This window comes from Lagopus muta, chromosome 3 (genome assembly GCF_023343835.1).
Source record: "Lagopus muta isolate bLagMut1 chromosome 3, bLagMut1 primary, whole genome shotgun sequence".
Taxonomy (NCBI): domain Eukaryota; kingdom Metazoa; phylum Chordata; class Aves; order Galliformes; family Phasianidae; genus Lagopus; species Lagopus muta.
Genome location: NC_064435.1, coordinates 60,156,631 through 60,183,085, shown reverse-complemented (window position 1 = coordinate 60,183,085; position 26,455 = coordinate 60,156,631). Strand labels below are relative to the sequence as shown.

Sequence of the window (26,455 nt, the reverse complement as noted above, 5' to 3'; positions counted from 1 at the left end):
TTCCTATGTCCATGGTGTGGTGCAATGGAGACATATTAATTACTAAAAAAAAATTAAGAGAAATTATGTCTTTGAGTAAAGATTCACACTGTCTTTGTGAGATCTGAACACTACTTCAGAACAGCAATGGTAATATAGAAGACCTGACTTTTTCTACAATTCTATTTAAAGTCCATTTAAGTGAAATGAAATACTAGCAACAATAAGTCAATTCTTTATGTAAATGAAACAGCTCCCATCACAGCAGAAGTTTATGCTGCTTCTGTGTTGTCATAACACTTCGGATTTGTCATTCTTTTTTTCCAGCCAGTTTTCAGAAGCACTTTGGATATCAAATTGTAAGGCTGAAGATTTATTTCCTACCAGATTTTCCCTTGATATAAATTTAATAATTGTCATTTCTAACATGAAAAACTTTTTGAAGCAAGTTGCAGATGGGTTATTGTGGTTCTTTGTATACAGACCAGTTAAAGCTCTTTGTGGTAGATTAGCATAATGGTCTGACAATATGGACAATCCATTTAATCTCTCACTTTCTCAGATCTCTACTCTGTAAATACAACAACACAATCATTCTTCAAGATATATTGGAGATTCTCTGCTGTTTAGTTTGTGAGTGGAAACATTTCAGTGCATAGATTATGTCCTAAATTAGGTAAAATGTTTCTTTACCATCTAGGGCCGCTCGTGTTAAGAGGTATAATTTTTTCACTGAAACATGGAACTGTTTCCTATGGACAAGCAGGCACTGAAGATAATTCTATTTTAAAATAATAGAGATCTACTGATCTATTGTTCAAAGTGTTGATGACAATGCTGCCTCTTTATTTTATTACCTTCTTGGTTATTTGAGTCATATAACAATTCACTTCTACCATGCTTTGTGCTGCAAGTAATGAAGTGCTAGACCAAAAGTAGAAGAGGAGCGGAGACAGATTGTGGCCATTCCTTTCTGTATTCCAGTACACCACCTCAACCCTTCTCTCCTTCCTTCCTAATCTACATTCCCCGTCACTGGCAAGCTCTCCTTCCTCACATTTCATTCACCAGTGCTCAGTCCACATGGAGAACCAGAACTAGGTCCATTTTAAAGTGCATACACCAATTAATAAAATTGGCACCTCAAAAGCAATCTCTTCTCCATTTGACATCTGTACATCACATTTTAGAGAACGCATGGAGGTGGCAGTTTCTCTCATGCTCTCTTTTGCCTGTTCCAGCAGTTTTAGGGTACTCAGCTGAAAAATGTTGGTTCATGTTTGATGAGGTGGAAGTTTGGAGCCCACCTCTGCTAAGTCCTGAGAGATGAGTTAAAATGGAGAAAGGAAAGAGGAAAAGGAGTCCTCACCTTTTTACCCACAAGATTTATTGTGCAGAGGGAAAGGTATTGCCTAAGCAGTGTTACCAAGTCAGGCCCAACAAGTGAGCTGATTGGGAATCATTCTATACTGAGACTTGATTATAGGACAGGCTGCAGGTAAATGAATGTCCTGAGGTGCTGTACATATACCCAGCTGCAGAAATAGAGGTGCATACTGGGGATTTTTGCAGGAGGGAGCTGAGGAATCACAGAAAGCTGATGCCTAGAGACAGATAGTGATAGCAAAATGATGGATGTGCATCCCTGAAACCCATCGCTCCTCTCCCCTTTGTAATTGCAGCCTTAAGCATCTTTGTGACAGTTTTCTCCGCCTTAATTGTTCCATTTTGTTGTCTTTGGTCCTGGTGAGAATAGTCTCATGGAATGCCCTCTATCTAACACATTTAAAAGAATTGCCTGCTATTTATTCCTGTGTCTATATACCCATTTTCTCTTCATTTTCTAATGGCTGTGTTTGAGATGGGATTGAATTTATTGAATTGATAGATATAAATAGGATTTGCTTTGTATCCTTATCTATTCTCTTCCAAGGAAATTGCTTTTAATTATTATTTAAAGTTCAATTCCAGTTACTGCTAAAACGAACTTCTGCTTTTAGCTTTAGGACTGAGAACCTAGCCGCAAATAAACATGAACTGAAATACTAAAACAATTACTACCTTTGGTTATTTTACTGTTAAGCTGTGCAGTCATTACGGTTTCAGAATATTAATGTTGAAATTGTTCTTAAAGTCATTTTTTTTTAGCTGAGACTCATGCCTTTTTCTCAGTACTCAGAATTAACTCTTACTTGAGGTAGTCATTGAATTTCTAAAGAAATTTCTTACTTGAACTTCATCCCCATTTGACATTTACCACTGTTTGGTTGGTTAGCTAAAATAGTACATTATTAACAGTTTATTAGCTTCAGTTAGCATTTATCTTCTTTCATGTTATACTGTCAGCTGTCTTTTTATGATAAGCCTGTGTTTTGGATGGGTTGAACACATACGTCATTTAGGGAATTGTGGAGTTAAACAGCCTTAACCTGTTAGGCTTGGGGATTCCTGGTTGCTTGTGGGCAGTTATTACCAGGTTTCTGTAGTCTTACTGTTACAATATCCTCTCAGCTATTTATTTACCTTTTTCTTTTTCTATACACTACAAGGAATGGCTTCCCATGGGCTGAGCCACCCCATACTGCACAGGTGATGTTGCTGCAGACCATGTTTTCCAATACCCAGAATTTTCAAGAAAAATCATCTTTCTATACCTCTACAGTTATCCTTTTTTTGTAGGCATACTTCTTTTTTTACCTGCTTTGCTGTTTTTATTCCTACTTGGATTACTTATATTTTAGAAGTTTTTCAAGGATGCCCTTGTTTCTGCTGTAACAGCAATGCGGGTCATCAATTCATAACTGCTTGGTGCACCATATATGAACTCAAGCCCCTTTAATTTTTTATTCTAGACTTCTGCATACAGACCATATAGTCTTGTATCTGTTTTACCTATCTTCATGTCATTGTAAACAGGGGTTAGATATTAGTCTTCCTGTAACTTTGTTCATCCTTTAGGCTCTCCCAGTAGTAGAGCATCTGAGTAAAACAGAAAGAGGAGGAAGGAAAAAAAATATAAAATAGAGGAAGGTACATCTTTGATCTGTTCAAAAAGTAATGCTGAAGAACATTGAAGAACACCTGGGACTTGAACTTTAACTAACCTCTATATCTATCAATCGAAAACACTGTTTCTAAGCACTCACGCTTCATTAGCTCCATTTGGTGCAGAACTAGTTGTTTAAACAGTGAGATGTAAGTTGTAAAAGTCCATCTGTTTGTTAAAACTCTTCATTCTGATAAATGATATGGCAATTTTTATTGAAAATTGAATTGTAGCAAATCATACGAATGTGGCTAAACACAGCGTGGGAAATTGTTCTGAGAAGAATAAATTCTGTACCTTAGGAGGAAAGTAAAACGTCCCAAAATCTAACAGTTGCTATGGAAATGCTTAAGTTAAATGTAAAGCACGCATAAATTTTCAATGTATCCAGCACTTGGGGAATTTTGACATATGTTAAAGGAAAAGACAAATATGTGAACACCAAACAGAAGATAAGATATGGCATTTTTGTTGTAAATCTGTGCATAGAATATTCCACTGGCATATCTACAATTCATGTTGAATATAGACCAAACCCATGCTTGAAAGCTACTAGCTATTCTGTCTTCTCTTGCAGCTGTACAGCTTTGCCAACTTTGGGCAAAGGTATCCTTAGAGTCCCTTTCAGAAAGACTACTAAAGTGGTACATGGTGACCTTAGTTGACCCTAGGATGTTGGGAAATGGTTTTAAACTGGAAGAGGGTAGATTTAGACTAGATATTAGAAAGAAATTCTTTACTGTGAGGGTAATGGACACTGGAGCAGATTGCCTGGTAAGGTTGAGGATGTCCCCTCCCTGGAGGCATTTGAGGCCAGGTTGGTTGGAGCTTTGAGCAACCTTACATCCCAAATCATTCTATGAATCTGTGACCGGGGCACAGGGCACAAAATGACCTCCAGAGATGTCTTCCAACCTCAGTTATTCCATGATTCACTGAAAATATGTTATCTTTAAATGGGAATATCCTGATGTCCTGTTGCCCTCCCAACAACCTGTTGACTGAGCAACAGTTCTCCTATGGAAGATGCAGATATAAAGTGAAAAAGACATGAAAGCATAGTAGATGTTATTCTGCTCCCTTATTCTCTGTGCACTTTAGTTTTGACATAGATCCACTATTTGTAAGTATGCACTTTACATGTTACTCCTAAAGTTGCCATTTACCTCACAAGAGACTCTGTTATCCATAAGAAGAAATCCTGGGGGCTCACAATTTTTCTTAGATGCACTAATTGTTCGATGTGTAAACTCTGGGGTTTTGAAGGAGAAGATGCCACACTTTGGCTTCACTACTTCAGTAAGTCTTGGACTTGTGCACTCACTGATGTACCTGTGCATACTACAGTATTGTAAGAATAGTTGAATGGAACGCATGCGAAGAATAGCTGTCATTTTGTATTATAGTATATAGGAGCTCCCCCCACAAGTCAGGCCTTTCGTACAAGATTCTAGGCTGTCACTATATGACATAATTTTTTCAATGTGGTTGTAGAGGGAGGGAATAACTTGCAAGACCTCCAGGTTTCTATCTGGGCTGGTGCTGCCATGACAAATGTCTAATCAGAGATTTAGACAAACATTTTGAATCCCTGTGTGCTTAAAAGACAGCTTTTGGTCGGTTGCTAGATTTTCTGTTTTGATCTTGTTATTAAGTAATAGCTCTGGCTTTTAATACAAATTTAAAGTAGGACTTCTAATTTTCAACTTGCAACTTGTGAGATGTTAATTTACTCTTAATTAAAAAGAAAAACGTATATCATATGAAATATCATGAAGCTATAACCACACATACACATATTCACACTTTAATAATATAAAAGATTTGGTTTAATCTGGTTCTTGACTGGTATGGTGAATTGAATTCCCTCCCTACGGAGCTCTGTACTTGCCTAGATCAGAATTTCAATTTGGGAATGAGTCACCAAGCTGAAGACAAGAACTGGGCTCATATTCAATAAGACTAAGTCAGTAGATGTTGTTCAAATGTGTACCTAATGTGCTGCATCCACTGATGGATGTTCAGTCCACAGGACTTCATTTCAGTATGTATACCTAAACCCATATGCGATATAAATGTTAATTTAAAGCAGTTGCAGTTGTTAGAATGCTGTCAAGCTTGAAAATATTAAAGATCAGTGGTGTAACTCTGACTTAGTAAAGTGAAAAATAATATTCCCATCCATTTTGGTGAAGGCACAAGTACTCTCCAGCCTTGGCAGCTGGATACAGCAATCGATTTTTAGATACTGCTACTGGCTCCAAAATCATAATGTACTCTAATTGTAGTTACTCATGCAGCTAGAAAAAGATACTCTTTTTCACCCTTTTTTCAAGACCAATAATCCTACTGGACAGTCACATGGATGCATGGTTTTAATAACATAATTGCCTGTTTGTTTACCATTGTCCATATGCACAAAAGCAATTCATTTGCTTACACAGCCTGCACCTGCCTGTCCTTTTAAGCCATTTTTAAGCATTTTGCTGTAAAGATAGTATAGTATATTGTCATGCCCTTCATCAGTGTGTTTATTATTTCTATTTGTATTGTTCTAGTTGTTAGATAATTTTGGAATGGTAGGGTTGAAGATAGCCGTTCACAAGTGTGTGTATATATAGACTATCTATTTACATTCATTATCCATCATGTTAAATATTCTGACAAGAAATCCAGAAGCAACAAATGGTATTGGGGCTGTATCTTTGTAAGCTGTGGCATAGGCAATGATTTTAACCATAGAGTTAAAGCTATTGGATTCTTTTGAGACTGTTTTGGCAATCTCAGTGCACTTTAAAGAGAGAATCAGAAATCGCATTTATGAAAGTGTGTTGGGGTTAGAAATTAAACTACAGCATCTGCATTATGAGAATATGCATTTTAATTCAAAAGAACATATTTGCACAGCCAATATGGATGAGAGTCTTCTGGGGGCAAGCTCTTACAAGAGGCCGTGGTCCTCAGGTTTGATTTGATTCACATGTGAACAATTCATCTCTGAATATTTTGATACACAGATGCTTGATTCAGTCCAAATTGCATGCCGGGACTACAACATTTGGTAGAGTACTTGAAAGCAGTGTGTATAAATACACTACACTGTAAATTAAAACCTTTGATTTAGCCATAATTAGAAGATATAATAAGTGAGATGCCACAGGCTCTATTCTTTGGGGCAAAAGAAGTATTTAAAGAACAATAAGAATATGCCTCCATAAAAATTTAAATACACAGGGCCACATTGTGATACTTTGTTCATGTAGCACTAAACTATTAATTAATATGCAAACTATCTACTAATTAACATGCAAAAGCAGACTACCTGCTTTTGAAGCACTGGGTTCAGATATTCTTATTAATTTTTGAATATGCTTTAATCCACATGGTGCCCTAATAACTATACTGACAATTATTCGTAGAAAATGATCCTGTTTAATGAAGGGAGGCTATCATAAGTTGTCTGTAAGGAGCATGTTTGTTTGATGTTTAATAATAAACCCAGGTAGAAAAACGAAAACATATAATAATCCAGAAATTTAAAGCAAGAACCCAGTTGTTTTTTACCTTGAAAATAATAACGCAAGTATTTGAATCAACTTTACTTTGGTAGTGGTTTCAATATTTTTCACAAACAGCTGTTCTAATCCAAAAATTGCATGCAAACAAACTGTGCCAGTTAGTCACTCTGTGCAATATGAAATTCTTGGAGTTTTAACAAAATCAAAATCTAGTCAAACTCTTACATTTCTTTGTTCCGTTGATATCCGAGTACTGCTTAGTAGAAGACAAATGCGTCTGTGAATAGCAATCATTCTTCCTTGGATTGCAACGTTAGACAGATTTTTATTTTAAGGGTGATTTTTTTTCTCAGCTGATGCCATTTTTGTTAAGTCAAGATCAAAACAATGTGCATGTATTTTGCCTAGATAGGAGCTCCTGTTTCTAAAAGATGAATCTAGTTTCTGATTGCTATAGAGCTGAATTTCATAGCCATCAATCACCTTCTAAGAATGTGGCTTTTTTCATTTCCAACTAGTAATTGCTATTGTTTAATTTGTTGTATTGAATGCCTGATGTGTTCATAAAATAGTGTCAAGGTGATTGTGGGAACATCAGATCTTGTTGCCATGGAAGTACACATTTACTTCCACAAACATTTCAGAAAGAAAAGTCACTTCTGTAAATGTTCATCGAAAAATAAAAAGGATGTGTTAATGCAATTAGAGTAAATTCCTGCTCCATAGATAGAAAAATAATAATCATGTGACAGAAGAAGTATTTTCTATTTGTTGATTACATATGTAAACTATTAGACAGTGTATGTAGACTGTTCTGAGTCAGTTCATACCCCAGTGGCAGCTGCAGAGTATGGCAGATGCTCAGGAGGAGCAGGTGAACTTGCTTACTTCCTGCTGTATCCCTTCTTCTCTCTCTGCTCAATTATGCCAGGAAAGAAGGAATATTCTCACTACCATTTCTCTTCTTCTCCACTGTCTCCTTGAACTAAAATGCAATGCTCCAGATTTCTGAAGGTTTCAGTCCTTTTTGTAATTGAAAAAAGTTCAGATTCTGATGCTCTGTCAAATCTCAGCATTTCTCCCAAGGCTTATTTCCATCCTTGATGTCTGTGTTAGAGTCCTGTTTCATTTTCAGATCAATTTACCAAATGTTTCCTTTGCTGCACAGTGAACCAAGTGATTACGAATTGTTACCACTGACTCTTCAAGCCTCAGATGACAATATAAATTAACAAGCTGAAGCTTCAGTTTCTCTTCGAAGAAAGTTTCTTCCAGCAGAAGAGCCAACATGTTTGATTGTTTTGCTTTTGCTGTAGCTGCTCAGTAGATACTCCATGTAGTTTTAGTTTGGGGAAGTTCAGCTAAGAGCCCTGTAGCACAACATTCTGCATTTTCCTTAGCTTCACAAAGCACATCAGCAAAATTGAGATTTCCTAGGTCTGTGCAGGTGCTGCTTAATCTTAGTAGGCTAGTCAGGCTGCTTCTGCTCCAAGGGAGTACAAAGCACCAGGAGGTCACATCTCTGCCTCTTCTAAAGCCCTGTCACACTGCTCCCTTAGAGGCAATGTGGTGACAGCATAATAATTGCTTGGCTGGCTCAGATAGAATGATTTTGTCCTGAAGCTTGCAACAGGCTACTAGAAGTAGGTGGAAACCGCAAAGGAGGTGAATGCTGCTCAGATAAACCCAGCTGACACCAGCTGTCACCCTTCAGAAATCTGCTGCTTTCTCTGAACAGAGGCCTTTCTGTCCTAGTGCTGATATTGCCTATCTGTCTCTGCTTATCTAGTCCTCTGCCTGTCTTTTGGTGGCCAGAAGAAATTTTATGGAAGAACAAAGGCACTGATCTACTCACTGTTACTTTTCAGTGCCTTGATCTCAGAAATGAAAACTTCGGTGCAAATGTAACCTGTCAGGAGCTGTGCTGAGCTCAAGTCTTTGAGTGCTTTGATGTCAGCTCAAAAAGGGTTCCAGAAGAATTGCACATGTTCTAAAATAAAATTATGTAATATGCATTCCTAAAAAAAAAATAAAAAAATAAAAAAAAATTAGGGTAAGAACGATAAAATCACTAAGCACAACTGGTTAAAAAAACTGGCAGGTTCAGAGGATGGTTGGAAGGATTGCAAGACATCCAGGAGACTCCCGGAGGCCATTGAACTTTCTGGTTCAGGTACTGGACAGACCCACCAGAGGTGAAGTGTTGCTGGACCTCGTACTCAACAACATGGAATAGGTTAAGACTGGAGGCAGCGTGGGCTGCCACAACCATGCCCAGGTCAAGTTCACAATATCCAGACATATAGGCCTGGCAAAAAGCAGAATCAGGACCTTGAACTTCAAGGAAGCAAACTTTAGACTGCTTAAGGAATGACTGGACGAGATCCTCTGGGAAACTGTCCTTAGGGACGAAGGAATAGAACAGAGCTGGCAGCACATTAAGTATGACTTTCAGAAAGTACAAGAGTTCTCCATCCCTCAGAATAAGAAGTTAGGCAGACAAGACAGGAAAACAGTATGGCTGAGCAGGAACCTGCTGGTCAGGCTGAGGGGAAAAAAGAGGAAAAGTTTAAGCAGTGAGAGTGGGAAGGAGTAGCCTGGGAAAAACATAGAGATGCTGGACGGATATGCAGGGGTGGAATCAGGAAAGCCAAGACACGGATGAAATTGGTCTTAATGAGGGATGTGAAAAACAATAAGAAGAAACTCTTTAGATACACGGGGCAAAACAGACAAAGGAGAATGTACCCCCTATGATAAATGAAAGTTAAGAACTTGCCTCCTCAGATATGGAGAAGGCTGATGTACTTAACAAGTTCTTTGCCTCAGTCTTCAAGGCTAGACAAGATTTCCACACCTCTTGTGTCCCAGAATTTCAAGTGGAGGTCGAGGGAGAAAAATCCCTCCCAGTGTAAGTACAGAGCAAGTCCAAGATCACCTCATGAGTCTGAATGTGTATGAGTGTCTGGGGCTAAATGACATGCAAGCCAGGGTCTTGAAGAAACTGGCTGATGTAAAAGGAGGGCTCATGCAACTACAGACTGGTGTTCTCCAACCTATGCCATTCTATGATTCTACGACTTTACTGAAGGAGCAACCATCTCAATCAATTATTTGAGGCCTGGCAGGACCCCAGGATTTGTTGCCAATAGTGAATCCTGAAGCAGTCTTTTTTTTGTTAATTGACTCCTGGCACTGGGAAGAAGCATAGCTTAAATACTGTGTGTCTACCAAGATAACTTGAAGCTCATATATCTGGAGGTATAATATACATCTATAGATGTACACTGATATACAACTATAGTAAAAGAATTATGGAAACACATCAGAGAATGGTTACAGATCTATACTCCCAATAACGCTGTAGTTTGAAAATAAGCCAATTTTTCTTGGCTGGATTTTTTTTTAATACAGGAAGTCACTGAAGCATAGTCTTATAAATAAGCAGATGAACTACTTTTGTCAAGAAGATATAGGAATTGCACTCCATAATACAGTCAGTTCAGAGTTATCTGCTTGTACTAGATACACACCAAACATTCTTCAAAAGCTAAAGAAAATCTACTGCACGATATGGAGGCTAACAATGTAAAAAAAAATAATTCTATGGAAATATAAAATGTATTTTATGGTTGCAGGGTTTTGTTTCACATTGTTTTGCTTCCCTACCAACTGAAATTTTTGTATTGTATACGAGAGCTATGCACCTGCAACATTTAAAGTCTTTGGTAGACTAGTGTTAAATGAAATCTGTTTTGACAGCTACTGAAAGTAGATAAATAATTTAAGAGAAATGTTGCATAAAAGTTTTACTGAACTGAGAGAAAAAATTCCCAGGACTACCTGCTTTGCTCTGGATAACGTCAACAGAAGTGGCAACACTGAAATTGCTATTTGTAGAAGAAAGACGTAATGGAAAAAATCAGAAATCTCTATAACTGCTATTCTTTTTGCATTTTGGGAACATGTAACTTTCAACTATTCTTGGCTCTTAACCATGTCAAGTACCACTTTCAAATCAGGAGAAATACTTGATAAATAAGACTTGAGAATTGTCTGCTGTCTTTCCTATGGCTTTTTAATTACCATTTCTTCTCTGTTTAAGAAGTTTTCAAAAATGAAGAAAAAAATATGGTATTTGTGATGTAATGGTAGTATTAATCCTTGTTATGGCGTCAGGGAGAAAACGACCAGTTCAGTGTGCTCAATCCCATTCATCAGAATTGAGGAAGCATACTGGCAAACTGGAGGTGGTCCAGAGAAGAGACATAGGACTTCTTAAGGAATGATTAAATATATGTCTAATGAAAAACAAAACAAACAAAAAAAACCAACAAAGAAACCAAGGAATTTGTAGGGCCAAAATCTGTAAATACCTAAGTAGGAACAATGTATTGTTACATACCACTTCAATTCAGTAGACAAAATATGCAAAGGACTCGGGGAATCTGACATTAAGTTCATTTTAGAAAAGAGAGGCAAAATGAGGGGCATTTCTTTTTACAGTCAACAGAAATGCCATTATGGCAACGTAGAAAGAGGTATATAGGTTCACCACCACTGAATGTTTTTTTGTTTTTTTGTTTTTTTTTTCTAAAGGAGGTGTTTTACTTCAAACATAAATTAATGCAATGGAAATCTACATCCCATGTTTTGATGAAAATGAGAGTTGTCAAAAATTGTCTCATTCAACTGCAATGCTGATACAACTGTGAACTCCCATTTCAGATTTCTTTCGTAAGGCAGGAAAAGCATCTGTTTAAGATTCCAAGAGTAATTTTACCTTGCCCAGGGCTATATCATTCACAGCTGAAATAGGTTCCCACCTAATATCAAGGTATGCTTTGTGCGCTTCTGTTCTGTACTCACCTCTAGTTTGTAGATTTTGCTGACATAATTATTGAGAACATCCATGGTTCTTCACTGCTGTCACCTTGATCTAATATAAGATCTGTTGAACTCTTAAGTTTGAATCTTCAGAAATCCTCTGTTAAGACTCTAAACAAGCATTCTCAAACTGGCAGAATTAGGTATAAGATGATTCTCACATCTTGAACAGACTTTCCAGAATTAGCTTCTTCCAGCAGGCTCAGAATGGAGATGAACAAGGAACATGCTCTGTCTGCAGTTGCAAAAGGGCTCTTCCAGAAAAAGTGGAAACAGGATTTACTTTTTAAAAATGAATCAACTAACTTACTGGTAGTAATATTCCTTAATTTAGATACTGATGTATTTTTCTCAGAAAACATGAAGATTTATATACATGTAAGAAACAGGTGATCTCAGTAATTTTCTCCATACAGAATTATTTTGGTAGAAGTATTCCTGTTGACCTTTGTTAACTGCAGTAAATCTCCTTTTAATTCAAAATGACCTTTTATTTCAAGGTTACGTTATCCTAAATAAGGTTAACAGTTTTAAAAGGTCAAAAGTAACTAAATCTTTGGAGATAATAAAAAGATTTAAGCTGGCCTGACCTTTTTTTATTTTTTTACCTATTCAGTTTTTGGTTTGTGGTGTGTAACAATGTTTATATCTGAGTCAGTTGCAAAGAGAAGAAGTAAAAGAAATCTTTAAAATCCTTATAAGAGATAAAAAGGCTTTCATGTATTTTTGTATGCTGAGATGTACCTTACATTTTGCTGTCAACAAGAAATTGAGAGTTCTTTTTGGATAGAACAACTTTTATGACAGGGTGGTTACATCAGTTCTAGAATGACTTTGGAGGATATCTAGATGCATATGCTACAACTGTTGTGAAATAATTATGAGAAGATCCTTATTAAGCTAGCCTAGTATTCATTAATTGAAATTTTACTTAAAAAAATTTTACACAGAGGAAAGACGTATGCATAATGCAGCAGTTTCTGAATTATGACTTACAGTAGTCACAGGAATAGCAGCAAAATCGTCCAGCAGTGGATGGATGGACCATCATCAAAGCATTTTGAAAAGTATAAAAGAATAGGTAAATAAATGAAATGTTCTCTCATGAAGAGAAATAATAATTTTCATTTGTGGAAGCCCAGAAACTAAATATTTATCAGTGCTTGCAGAGAGGAACAGTGGTGTAAACTGATATTTGCCTCTGAAAATGTCACACAACCTGACTTTATATCTTCTTGCACATCTTATTTCTGTGTTTTAAGATGGTCTTAGGGAAGGGATTTTCACTTACTTCCTGCAAAAAGACAGCATCAATTTGTTGTCACTGGAACTGCAATGCAGATACGCATGGTAATAAATATTATCAGAATTTGTAAATCGAAGAAATTATAGCACTACAAATAAAATATAAGATGGTTATAGGGGGGCTGTTGTTGCCCTCCTTGGCCTATAGCTGGACACAATTGAGGACCTGAGAGTTGTTCTTGCTGGGGGGACCAGATTGATGGCTCCTGGGCACAGATATTTTATTTAATAGGAAGTGCTAATTGTTGTTTCTCCAAGTGCTAAGAACAGTAAGTCACACAACTCAAGCTTACCTGCCAGCAAATCCTCAGCAGAGAGAGACTCTACCAGCTCTACTGAATTTCTCCAGTGGCTTCTATGATCTCAGGGGAGCAGGAAAGATAGTTAGGAAAGGAATGTTTGTAGAAGAACCTACAAATCTAATTTGTCACCTTGAGTACTAGGCAGCTTGGCAGAAAGGGAAAGAAGAAGATTATTCCTCAGTTTTCAGAGCAGATATTACAAAGTGCACATCTCTGGAGGAATCTGCAACTCAGGAGACTCTAGGTGGTAACAAAGGTCTTCCTTTGTCTAACCTGCTTTTCTTCCAAATCTTGGCCTTTTGCCCTCCCTTCAAAGAAAAAACATATGTTCTGCTGCTGAGAGTCCTTTATTAAGTCTTTGTAACGCTCGTCCCACTGCTTCCATGCACATACTCAGACACATTTCATTACCCAGTCCCTAGATGTATAATTGGGGCAACATTCTCTGAGGAAATAATACAATGTACAATTTCTACTGAATAGATCACAGAGTGCAGAGAAGGAAGACTTAGTCACATTTTTTTGGAACACTCTACAAAGAATGAGAATTTTGCCTTTTCCTTTCATTGACAGTCTGCATTTGTTTGCAGGGATCATAGTGGGTTTTGTAGTTATTGTTGTGGCTTTTTTTATTTGATTTATTCCATAGTTTTGAATTTTAGCTTTAATGAAACAGCATTTTGAGAGCCAAAAATTTCCTTAATACTTTTATTAATATAATCCCCTAATCCAAGCAGTTTTATTTATGAAGCGCCACCACACTAAAATAAAAGTCATTAGGTAAAGTGATTTTAAAATAATGCTGCTGAGGGATTTTTCTATTTTCACAATATGAGGGCTTATAAATAGCTCTTATGTTATCAACTTTCAATCACGCTAACATACAGAATGTATTATTACTCTTTTGTGGAGTTATTTGTAGAAGAGGCAGGTGGGGAATTAGAAAGTAAATTTGTTTTGAAGACAGTACAGTGTGGCTATCACCGTGACTATCTTCAGACTTCAGCGCTTTGTGGTAGTAAGAAGTACAGTGGTTATATCTAACGTGTTTTACTTTTTCTTTTGGTCTTTCTTTGCTACCATCTGCTTTTAAGGGGAGGCCTGGGCTCATATTTTTGGCATGTGAAGTGAAGTAAAATAAGTAATATTAAATTAATCAATGTCCTTCAGTCTATAAAATGTGTTAGCACTTCTTTTTCCTTTGTTTAAATGGTACATCTTTTCATGTGAATTAAGAAAAAAAGTGGCTAGATGACAAAAAATTGGAATTCACATGTTGGTATTCAAGCTGGACAGGCTTGAAAAGTGGGGTCATGAGATCTTAATGAGATTTAACAAGCCCAAGTGCAAGGTGTTTTACCTGGGTTGGGGCTATCACAAATGTGTGTACAGACTGGGAGAACTCCTTGAGAGCAGCCCTACAATTCATTAGGTAGGGAGATGAATTTCACTACAACAAGAAAATGATTAAAGCAAAAACTACCCTGCAATCACCCTAGACAACCTAAAGATCCTTTAATCCCATGGTGTTCAGATACATGTGGGAAACCTCCAATCTTGCAACCTGCTTCACACCACCGTTCTACAGAGCCCACTTGTGGCTTGTTAACCTTTCACAAAACACAGAGACAGCTTGTTGTTGTTTTTGACTGACTTGAAATACCTGTAATTTTTTTTAAGCTGTATAACAGTATAAATAATACTGTCTTAAAAGATAATCTCAACCTAAAATGTCACACATTTTCATTGTAAATAACTTTGTAGAGATATATGTAGTAAAGAATTACAAAATTATTCACAAATGCAATTTCAAGTCATTATTTTTTTCCAAAAATAATTTTTTTTTAAAGACTGAAAGTTTCTTTCAAAAATTTTACCCAGTAAATTTCTAATTAGTATTTCTAATTATAATTTCTAATTAGAAATTTAATGAAGAAAACTTCTACCTCCAGAAGAGTAAAAATTGAGGTCAGAATTTTTATACTGAAGGAAAGATCATTTATTTAAGTCAAAGATGTAAGGCTCAGTAGACTGAGTTCCTCTCAGTTTTCCTTGGCAATTTGCTTAACCTTCATAACATTTCCTGTCTTTGGCTACAGAAATGCAGTAATATCTTCATTTCTGATAGCACCATGATTATTATTATTATTATGGTAAAAATGTGTTGGAGGTTGGAGGCTGGAGTCATTGTAACTATTTCGTGAAATTAGTTTTTTTTCTTTTCTAGCTCATATAATGGAAAAATAAATGTAGCATTCCTAAACTTGTGCTTCTCATGAGAATTGTTGATATTCAGATGGGTACTGATGATGCATGCTCTCTTGTTGAAGTGTATTCATATTCATCACTGCAAACATTTTTAGACAACTTCAATGTTAAAATTTTTTGATTGCGAATTTATAAAATTTTAACACTTCAAAAAGAAAAACTAATCCAAATTCAAGTCTAAAAGCATTTTGTCCTCAGTCTACAAGAGAGAATCTGGCATTCATGTTTTACAGTGGATGCAGGGGCTATTGTGGTTGTTCAGAACCTTGTCCTTACCTTCTCCTGGGTTCAGAAGCTTTATGTTTTGCATTTCTCTTCCATGAGGCATAAAGTATCCAGGTGTAAGGACAGATATTTGGTCCAGAGTCTGTTCTCCTATGCTGGAAAAAAACAAAAACAAAACAAAACAAAAAGAAAACAGACAAAAAAAAAAAAAAAAAAAAAAACAACAATATTTACAGCATCTGCTAGTTGTTCATTTATTAAAAGCTGATTTTCTATTCTGTGTTCAAATTCTCCCATGACTCCAAAAAAAGAAAATACGCAAAAAAAAGTCTTGACATCAGTCAGTGTCTAAAATCATTAGACTACTACAAAATTGACTGACCTTCTCCAGTAATCTTGAGTGGATCTCAGTTCATTTGTCAGTGCATTGCTAGTATCTAGTAAGTTTTGTAGTCAGCAGAACTACTACTGAACATGCGATATGTTTCACAGTGTATATGAACCCAAGCTCAGCTATGGACAAAAATAAGTATACTTTTATGCTAGGTTGCTTACCAAATATTTGATTGGAAGACATTCTAGGTGAGGCTACCCTAGCACAGCATTGCATTTGCTATTTTGCATTCAAAGAAGCTATTACTTCACCAAATAAAAAACATTCAAAAAGATCTATTTCCTCACAAATCACTTTTTTGTGTCACCGTTGTTTTGCTCTAAAAACATCACCAAATCATTAAGTAACTGGGAAGTAGACAGCATGTGTTTCTTCTCTTTATTTTCATCAGTAATTGAGAGCCTGGCCACAATACACTGCATATAAACCTGCTTAAATCTTTGCTGGTACACCTTACATATGGATATGTAGTTTAGCACCGAGGAAGGTCTGTTACAACCTGCACATACAGCATTTACAGTAAGAACTAACTATAATTATCCTTGCAAAAAATGTTAATTTAAAAAAGAAGTAAAGTGATCTTCTTGTTTAGCAAAGTCTGGGTTTTCAGATAAGGAATCGTTTTTGGTCTCCATATGACTGTTGTGTGTGCCAAATTTAAAATGCCAAAGATGTCTAATTCATGCTGCAGAACAGTGATAGTATACAGTCATTATGGCAGTTAAATGGAAGCCATTTAAAGGGAAGATAAAACAGAGAGTGGGATGGCATATGAAGATCGATGGAAGAATATCATCCCATATTTTCCTATATGATGGGAACTGCACAGTTCATTTTAAACTTGGTAAACAGAAGCTGCAACTATTTACCTTATTTTCTATATCGATCATTGAAGAAGCTTATAGGCCTAATATTCTGATTTTCTTACTGATGAAGCTGCAGCTGTGTAAATAATAAAATGTACTGGAAATCTTAGAAAGCTTACTGAGATCCTCCACCTGTGAGTTGTTCTTTGAAGCAGCACCAGATCTCTTTCAATTATTATCTGCTGTCCTTGCAGCAGGATCCTGAGAGATGACCATGGAGAAGTGCTCAAGGAGGGCTGAGATGTTCTGGAAACAAACAGAAAGCCTTTTGTTGGATGTTTTGAGGAGCGTAGGCCCCTTCTCCCTTTAAGACCTATGTGTAACTGTAGCAATGAACTGGTTTGAGGCCAGGCTCTTCTCAGTGGTGTGTAGTGATAGAACAAGGAGAAACAGCCTAAACCTTGACCACAGGAAGTCCCATACAAAAGCACAGAAGGACTTCTTTATGGTAAGGTTGACAAAGCACTGGAACAGGCTGCCCAGAGAGGTCATGGAGATATTTAAGACCCATCTGGACACCTACCTATGTAACCTGTTGTAGGGTACCTGCTTTAGCGGGGGCTTGGACTCAGTGATCTCTTGAGGTCCCTTCCAACACTTGCGATTCTGTGGTATATTTGCCATAACAGGAATGTCTTCCCACTTCATAGAATATTTTCCAAATGGATTTTGGCTACTTAAATAGACACAGAGAAAAAGAAATTGTAGTTCTAAATGAAGAAGAGAGACTTGAACATTATTTATATGGACCAAACAACATCTTTCCCAGATGGCAAAAGTGCCGCAGGGTGCCCTATATTTGCACAACTCAGCATGAGGCAAGAAGAGCTGGCCACCACACTGTATTTTTTCCACTGAAAACTGTGCTTTTCACTTGATTCTTGTTGTGCCTGGGCTAGTCTGACACTGTGCAGGAATTTGCAAGGCACTCAGCAATCTCTGTCATTGCCCCTGCCCTGATCTTTCTTGCAAATTTCCCTGCTGTTGCCAGATGGTTTTAAGCTTTCCTCTTCCATCTGGCAGTACCCACCTAAGCCATTTCTCACCTACAATGAAGAGGATCTGCCAGCCCACCAGCAGACTGAAGAGCAAAGAAAATCAAAAGGCAACCAAACTACAGAAGTAACAGAACAGTTTTAAAGTGCATGAAAGGGGAAATTATTTTGTAGGTTATCTGTTTACTGACTTGAGTTGCTTCCTAAACAAAGCAGATCTGATGTAAAAAAAGCATTTTTACGGAGGTGACACACAACTCGTGTATGAAGTGAATGGATTAAACTGTTTACATTCAACCATGGAAAATACTCCAGAAACTGATATCAGTGTCAGAAACTTTATTAGGTTTCAGAAGAGGTAGGAAAGCTTCAGCCTAATTACAAGAAAGGAGGTCTTCAGGCCTTGAGAATGTCATCTGAAGGGCATTTATATTGTTTTCTATAAAAGGAAAGGGCAAATTTCCAGTACATATATAATCACTGGTAGCATTTATGTTGTCATCCTCTCTAAAGCAGTAACAAAGTGCACAAATGGTGGATGATTAGGGAGGTCAGTGAAGTGCGCCATTCAGCTGTAATTGTAGAGTTTTTAAAAATTCTTTTGACATCAGAAAATATCATATGTTTTTTTTAACCCAGCTTTTTGCTATGATTAGTTAATTCATGCAAAATCAGTGAAGAAACAGAATGGCAAATTAAAAGCAGTACACCAGGAATGTCATTCTGCAGCAGCGACAAGTAATCAGCAAAGTCGGTGCACTGTAAAATTACTCCTACCTGCCAACACTTAGCTCTAAATGCACAAGTACTCCACAACATTTGGTTTAATGTGTTCCCACCTTGTTTCCCACTGGAAAATGCTATGGGAGAAGTGCCATCCCATGTATAATTTGGCTGATGCTGCAGTCAGTATTCTCCCTTTTCCTGATCCCTCCAGAGCACTTCACAAGACTTACTTATCTCATGTGGATTATTAGATACAATGTATTATTTAATTAGCATATTTTTTAAATTATCATAGGCTTATAAAATCTGGCAATCTTCATATTAAGGATATTGAGTGAGTCTGTTCTCTCTAATACAATTTCATAAGAAGTTGTGTTTTCCATTTCATCATTTTCCTGACTGGGACTTTCAGTTTTGAGTAATGAACTGTGACTTTCCAATTTTGACACAAATTTGCATTAGACAGTAGCCACATAGTGAAAATAAAAAGGTTATCCGCTGCTGACCCAACAAGAGTTTGGAGTAATTCAAATTACCTGGATTTGATGAAAAATGGTTGAACGCTGCAGGTTGTTAACTATGACATGAAAGTGTGCATTCCCTTCCGTGCACATAAATTGTTCAGGGAGAAATAGGTAGTTCTACTGGTCCTCAAACAAACATTTGTAGTATCTTAAATGTTGTAATGTTTCTTCATGTTTTCACCTATTTGAGTACTATGGTCATTGGTTATTTGCTAGCCATCAGCAGCTGTTTAGGATGGAATCATGAACTCAGGGACAGTTACTATTGCCACTCTCATTTCTATTTTATTTTGTGCAACTTTTTTTTGAAAGGTCTTTACTTTCCAGCTCAGGGTATCTACGTAAGTCCAGGGTAAAAATAGATTTTAAATGTTGTTGCGCTGCCTGCTGCAAGATTTGCAAGGGAGGTTGTGAATCTTGCCACCATGCAGCACATAACACAAGCTTGTTTGCTGAGTTTTCCTCCCATGTCTATCCCCTTACTTGTAAGCTTTTTTTAATCTATATGAGGTCAGGGACAATGTCTCCTATCTAAAATGTCTAATGAAGAAAAGAGAGCTGGGCATTAATGCTGTCACCTCTGAGGTCAACAGAAAAATTCACACTAGCAGCAAGAATGAGCTGTAGAATAAACTCAGATCTTTCTAAAGTCCTTCCACACACAATTCTGCGTTTCAGTTGGTGAAAATGTGTTTTTTCCTTAGCTTATGATATAATCATTACTCTACTCTGTGAGACTCTTTACATGTGTTGCTCGTCACAAAGGGAAACTGCAGAGCCTACAGGGAGAGCCAGGTACAGAAAGCTGCATCTGCACTGATCTCACTTGAGCTGGAGATCAGATCCAGTGTTTCAAAGCAGGAACCAAAAATAGCTGTCAGGACTTCAGTCTGTTCTGAAAGCAACACAGAAGGTAACTGCACACAGCTCTGAATAGCCAAAAGGAGCATTCTCTGGTACCTAATGAAAACAGTATCTCTTAAAATCACATGTAAGAAGTGCTTTGTATTCCTGTAGCATGCACACCATTAAGAAGCAGTTTCACTCTAACCTAGTCCATATCCTAATTATAGGCAGCATAGGAGAAAAAAGACACAGACCTGCCCCCTCTGTGTTGAATGTTATTTTTATTCTTGATATAAAAAAAGAGGAGTTCTTGCAGGATTCTCTGAGCATTAATTATAACTTCTCCCTCATACAAACACTCCTGGCAGTCTGCAGGTCCTTTTGATTCTGCTCATTTATACGATCTCCTTTCCAAAATTAATGGAAATCTACAAAACTTCTAACCATATTAAATTTTGCACAGACACTCACTTGCTCCACATTTTTGATGATTTATACTATCTACTGAGCTGCTGCTGCGATTTCCTTAGTAGATGGTCTTTGATTTGGCTCATGGTTATCACTGAATAAACATCTGAAACACAGAAGTATTTCATACACTGTTTATCAGCCACTTGCCAGTGACACAAGAAGTGCAGGTGAAAGGAAGGATGGCTTCAAGTACATTTATTTTCATGGCTGCACGTTCAAGCTGTTCACCTCATGAAAAAATAGGTGTCCTAATGCTGATAAATGTGACTGACACAGTTAAAGACAGAGTGACTTCGGATGTTTTCTCTCTGGTTTGCAGTAGGGGTGACCTCATCTACTGGTAATTATCATGCAGCTGTTTCCTCAGATCTTTACTTTTTTACTCCATTCCTTTGCAGGTTGATGGAACAGACATCACAAGTTTTTATTTCATGTTACCCACTGAATATTCTACACATCCTCAAGCTACTGAGAGTAGATTAACTGCCTCTGTGGTATGACTACAGATAAAACCTAAATCCAAATATCTCACTCTTTATTTTTGTAGCCGGACCCTGCAGGCAGAGACATCTCCATCCGACCCATCTTGGAGCACTGCGAGAACACTCACATGACAATTTGGCTTGGGATTGTCTACGCATATAAAGGGCTCCTGATGGTAAGCACAGTTTACTCTGCAAAAGCTGCTTTCAAGCTTCTTGCTGATAGGCTTGAACTGAATTCTATTTGTTTTTCTGAGGCTGGGAGCGAGTTAAAGCTTTTTTTAAATACATCTTTCATAAAGTTTAAGTGGTTATATGTGGGTATAAGAATATATAAATGTATAAAATAAATAGAACACTAATAGTACTAGAGCTGAAAGCTAGAGATATTCTGCCAACCAAGAAATTTAATAGTGAAAAGATAGTCTATTAACGAGACAACTTTATAAACTCAGACTGCTGAGGTTCTCTGAAAGGGTGGGGTTACCTTATTCTAAATGTCTGACTCCACATTGGAAATGTCCATCAGGAATAGCTGCAAGAGATGCTGAATGAGGCTCTGAGCACCCTGATCAATCTGTAGGTGTTCCTGTTAATTGCAGGGGGGTTGGACTAGATGACTTTTTAAGGGTCCCTTGCAACTCAAATGATTCTATGATCCTATGATTCAAGGCAAGATGAGTTTTGGAGCCTGAATCAAAATCATCCCTTTTTTCATTGTGGCTCTTCTACATAAACTATTTTGTTAATGGAATGAAATTCAGGAAGTAGCAATATGAAACCTTGATAGTTTAGATAAAAAAAAGAAAAAATGACCACTGGTGATTAAAAGATCCTCATACCCTAAACCTCAAGGTTCGAAAAATATCTGATTTTTGACAGTACTGACCAGATGAACACCTACCTTGAGCTAAGCCCCATCTGGATTCTAAAACCAGATAAACATTTGCTTACACTGCCTGAAGGGTTCAATCTGTTCTGTGCATTTGTAGCATGCCTGTTCAGAGGGACACCCGTCAAAGACTGGGTCAGTTGCTCCCATTTGGCGTGGCAGGTGCTGCTGCTGTGGGGAAGCTGGGTAGGGTGAGATGCTGGTGCCTGTAGAATGTCTTCTGCTGTACAGAGAATGGCTGTTACCAGCCTGCAGAGTCCTGCTTGTTTTCACTCTGCTTTTAGCAGGCTAGAAGATCTTTAGGTATGCAGTACAAAGCTCAATAGGAAGGGATGAGAGTTTTTTATTTATTCTATACACTCAGCTGCTTTGTGGTGCAGACAAGGGAGTTGCACTGAACCTCTCCATTTCCTGACTGCCATCTCTGACCACAAGGAATCCTTCCCACCTTCCCAATAGACAATTATTTTCAGAAGAATGTCCAAGAAGGCTGTGAGACCAAGAGCGAGAACATACTTAATCACACCATGGAGATCAGGATTTGTGAGAGATTCTGCATCTTAGCATTTATTACTGAGTAGTTCAAGTGGCTCTGGGTTCATTGACGTGTAGCACATGTCTAGGCCTTTCAGTTCTGAGGACAAGCACTGTGAAATGCAGTCAGACAGTAAAACAGCTAGCGAATATGTGACCTTTAGTACAGTTGTTGACAAGGCGTTTGACTTTATTGTATCTCTCCTAACTTATTTCTTGTTTGTTGTTTTGATACATTTATCAGTAGATTCCTACTCTTCAGTTAAGAGTGTTTTTTCCTTTGAATACAAGAATTTTTCTAGACAATACATTAAAAGGAAATTACAGGCTTACTATATTTTTATTACTTTCCAATCTCATTGTATAGAGATTTTGAACAGCTCATTTCACGTTCTCCCATGTAGAAGCTGTCACTGTTCACCATATAAAGGCTTAAGACATTTTTCTCTGTGATTCTGTTCAAAAAGTAACGTGAAAGTATGTTTGGTTCATTTAGTGCAATGTAAATAAACAAATTAAATTCAAATCCTTAAAAAAATACTGAAGGATTTTAAAAAATTATTTGCTTTGCAAAAATAACTTCTATAATACTTTCAATGTTAGTAAGAAAACAGGTTAAATAACATTAAATTAAAAAAAAAAATAAAAAAATCCCAGGTAATGGTAATGTTGTTTGAATTGTTTCCTTTTTATTTCTGTTGTTCTGGACAGCAGTTGAACTACTTTGGCTTTCATTAATTCACTGCTGTAGATTGGTTTGTTGTCAAGTACGTCGTACTGCTTTCTACAAGATGTGTGACTCAGTTTGTTTAAGTTTGCAAATGCCATTTGGCATTACTCATCATAATTATTTCAGGCACACAGTGTTTCATAACCATCAGTAAAATATATACTTTTATTGCTCCAGTGCCCCTTTATTACACAAATTTATATATACGAAAGAGACTTTGGAATCAGTCAAATAATTGCTGTAGTGTCTTACTCTCCTGGAGCACATACACCTGTGTGAAATGAGGACAACAGGACTGATGTTTTTAATCTCATCACCAAACTTGTTTCAGATTTCTGTCCCCCAGGCACAGGTTGTCTTTCAAACAACAAAAAAAAATCCTGGAATCTCTTGTGTCACTGTATCATTTTATACCAGTTTATCTAATGAGAAACTCTGCAGTTTGTAACAATTGTTATCGTTATTATTACTACTATAATTCACATCCTGTATGCTAAGAGCTAATATTGGTAACTACAGTACAATATTTAAGGCAAAATGTCTTAGTGATTTACTTGAGCCAACATTGTGCACAGTGGCTTTTTGTGTCTAACTGAGAATACAAAAATTGGGTTAGCTTAAAAAGTACTTCTACTCTGTGGTTTAAACTCATAGATAAATACCGTCCAGTCTCATGACTTAAGTGTGCTGATGCAGTGAATTAATCATTTAGGTTAGGGCAGAGCATGGAAGGGCAGATGGGGCAGGGAAGGAAGCCATTTATTGCCAGGACATACAAGCTTCTTCTGTATTAAAGTAAGAAAACATTTAAACAAAGCAAACCTTTACTTTCAGATTCATAGTTCTTCTTTCCTTTGAAGTGATATGAGGAAATGCATCTTAACTACATGAAGGCTTTTCAATCACTTTTCAAATTCCTCAGGACTGATGATAACGGACTGATGATAGAGGACTGTTGACCAGAGGACAACAGGAAGATTGCTATGCTGAGTCTTGCCTTTGTACCTCACATTTGTCTTCTTAGTGACTTTGGCCAAGTCCCATCATACATATTGGATTTTGTCTTTTCCCATCTGAGGTTTCAGTTCCTAAAAGGCTACGTACAGGTGTAAGGCCACTCTGTGTATATACATACCGGCCATCTGTTCTGATATGTCTAATTTTGATTTGTGACAGTGTCAGTGAAGTCGAACAGTACCTTTATTTTGTATATTCCAAAGATGGGTAGAAATCATATCATTGTAAACTTACCAGTGCTGCATTATTAGCATCTTTTTGAGCAGTGTGAGCATTTTTTCCAGAAAGCAATCCCAGATTAAGGATGGACTGGACTCCTTTGCCCCTTTGTCTATTAACCACAGTGGACTTGTCTACAGTTTGATTCCCCTTTTCCTCCTAAGGCATTTAGTTAACATTATACTCAAATTGTTTATGTGCTGGAAGTTTCTTTCATTCTGTTGCTGATGTAAGATCATTATTATGTACTATTTAGTTACTGAGAAACAGGCTTTCAAGGTCAAGGTATATTTTCTACTTGGCTGTTGTTGTGTATGTCAAATCCTACTTTCACCATGTAATCATTAATAGAATTTGGGTTTTTTTTTAAGCTATAACTCCTATTACTGACCACTTCTGATACATAATTTGTACAGTGATGTCCTTAGTTGACCTTGCTAAGGACAAAAACATCATGACGGTGAAAAGAAAAATTGATACACCAACAAGGCTGATAAGAAAAAAAAATGTCAAATTCCTTCTCATTATTTGTATTGCAGCATTTTGTTTCATACATTGACAGTATTTTAGCATCCAAAGCATACGTTACTATATGGTTTTGTAGGATGATTTTCTCCATCCTATGTCCATAAGGAAATTTAAAATGTTTTATTAAAATACTAGAGATATTGCAGTAAGGGACTAAGTACCCTTACATGTCTTTTAGCATCACTTTCATAGGATAGAAATATATCTTAGCTGTAACACATGTTTTTGTCAGAGATGTTTGACCATTTTACAGTACTGTGGTTATCTGTGGTGATCTTTTGCCACAGACAGTATAAAGCTATCCTAAATGGATTCTTACTCACAGATGTTACTGTAAAGTGTTTCATTACTAAGCAGAGTTTACATGTAAGGAAGTCAAATGCTGTAGAGAAAGAAGGTAAATATGTTATTAACTGATTTGAAAGGCTGAAGCATAAAGACACAATTTTTCTGTGGATGTGTGTTAGTGACCATAGCTTCCTGCAGATGCCAATCCAGCTCAGTCTGTGCAGGGCCATACTTTGCCACTACATTTTTTAAAAAAAAGCCCTTTGGTTGAATAGCTGGATGTCACCTCTCGCAACTCAAAAAATATTTAGCTGTTGTTGTAACGCTCAATAGAAATATGAAGCTTTCCTTTAGTACTTTGTATCTAGGGCAGCTCTGTGAAAACTAGTTAAATACATGGCTGACTCATCCCTCATCAGGGAAGGGAGCAGTGGTTTGATGTCAGACTGCAATGACTGTGAAGGCAGGAGACCTACGAGAGGATCATGTGCCCTTCCATTTGCTAACTTGACTTAGAAAAAATAAAATCACTTCTTTATTATAAATTTTCCTGAAAACTGCACAGTGTTTTTCTCTGCTCAGCTCTCCAGTGAACACCTGAAAAATCAGCATGCTTATTTTTGCAGTTTGGAAAGCTCCCACTGAAAAAAATCTGCAGCCATTTCACTGATGCTTATATCTGGGATGATATGAAGGTAGTGAATAAACATGAATATGGAAACGCACAGCTCCAATTTTATGACTGCTTCAGAGTCAGAGATGTTTGCAGGGCAGAGTCCAGAACTGCCTTTATATAAGGGGCAGCAGGAGGGGATATCTTCCAGTACCAAAGCCAGAAAAAGACAAAAAAAAAAAAAGCTGCAAGGACTTTGAAGTAAATGCTTGTTTTCATGCAGCACAGCAGGGCTGTGATCCACAACTGAGCTCAGTAAGTGCTACTATGATACAGTAATTAGCTGCAAAGCTGTAGGCTGGTCCAATACATGCTCTTTCCAAAACCGTAACCTCTCATTATTGGCAAGTATGACTGTGGCAAGACTTCTGGCAAGATTTATTTTCTCTGATATTTCCCTGCTATTATCTGACACCCTCGCTAAAATTTTCCTTCTTCGTCTTCATTAATATTTCATATCCCATGATCAGAGTATAAGCAGGTGTGACTTTGAAATAAAGCATAAACAGGTTTATGGCAAGCACAGGGAAGGAAGGAAGACAGGAGGAGAACGAATCCCCTGCCTGTCATCCACCAGTCTTTGTAGTCCAGTAGCAAACCAGATCCTCAACTGTATCAATACATGCTGTGGGTCAGTAAGCAATCATCACTGTACTTAACAGTAATTCTGCTGAACAAGATGAAAAGCAGTGCTGAATATTTTCCTATACTTCAGCTACAGACAGTTTTACTCAATTCTC

General features: G+C 37.2%; 1 protein-coding gene across 1 annotated transcript in view; it reads left to right on the top strand.

Moving 5' to 3' along the window:
• GABBR2 (gamma-aminobutyric acid type B receptor subunit 2) overlaps positions 1-26,455 on the top strand; it is a 451,814-nt gene that overhangs the window by 393,941 nt on the left and 31,418 nt on the right. The window contains exon 14 of the mRNA XM_048940847.1: positions 20,900-21,010. Coding sequence (XP_048796804.1) covers positions 20,900-21,010 — 111 coding nt within the window. The remainder of the gene's footprint in view (positions 1-20,899; positions 21,011-26,455) is intronic.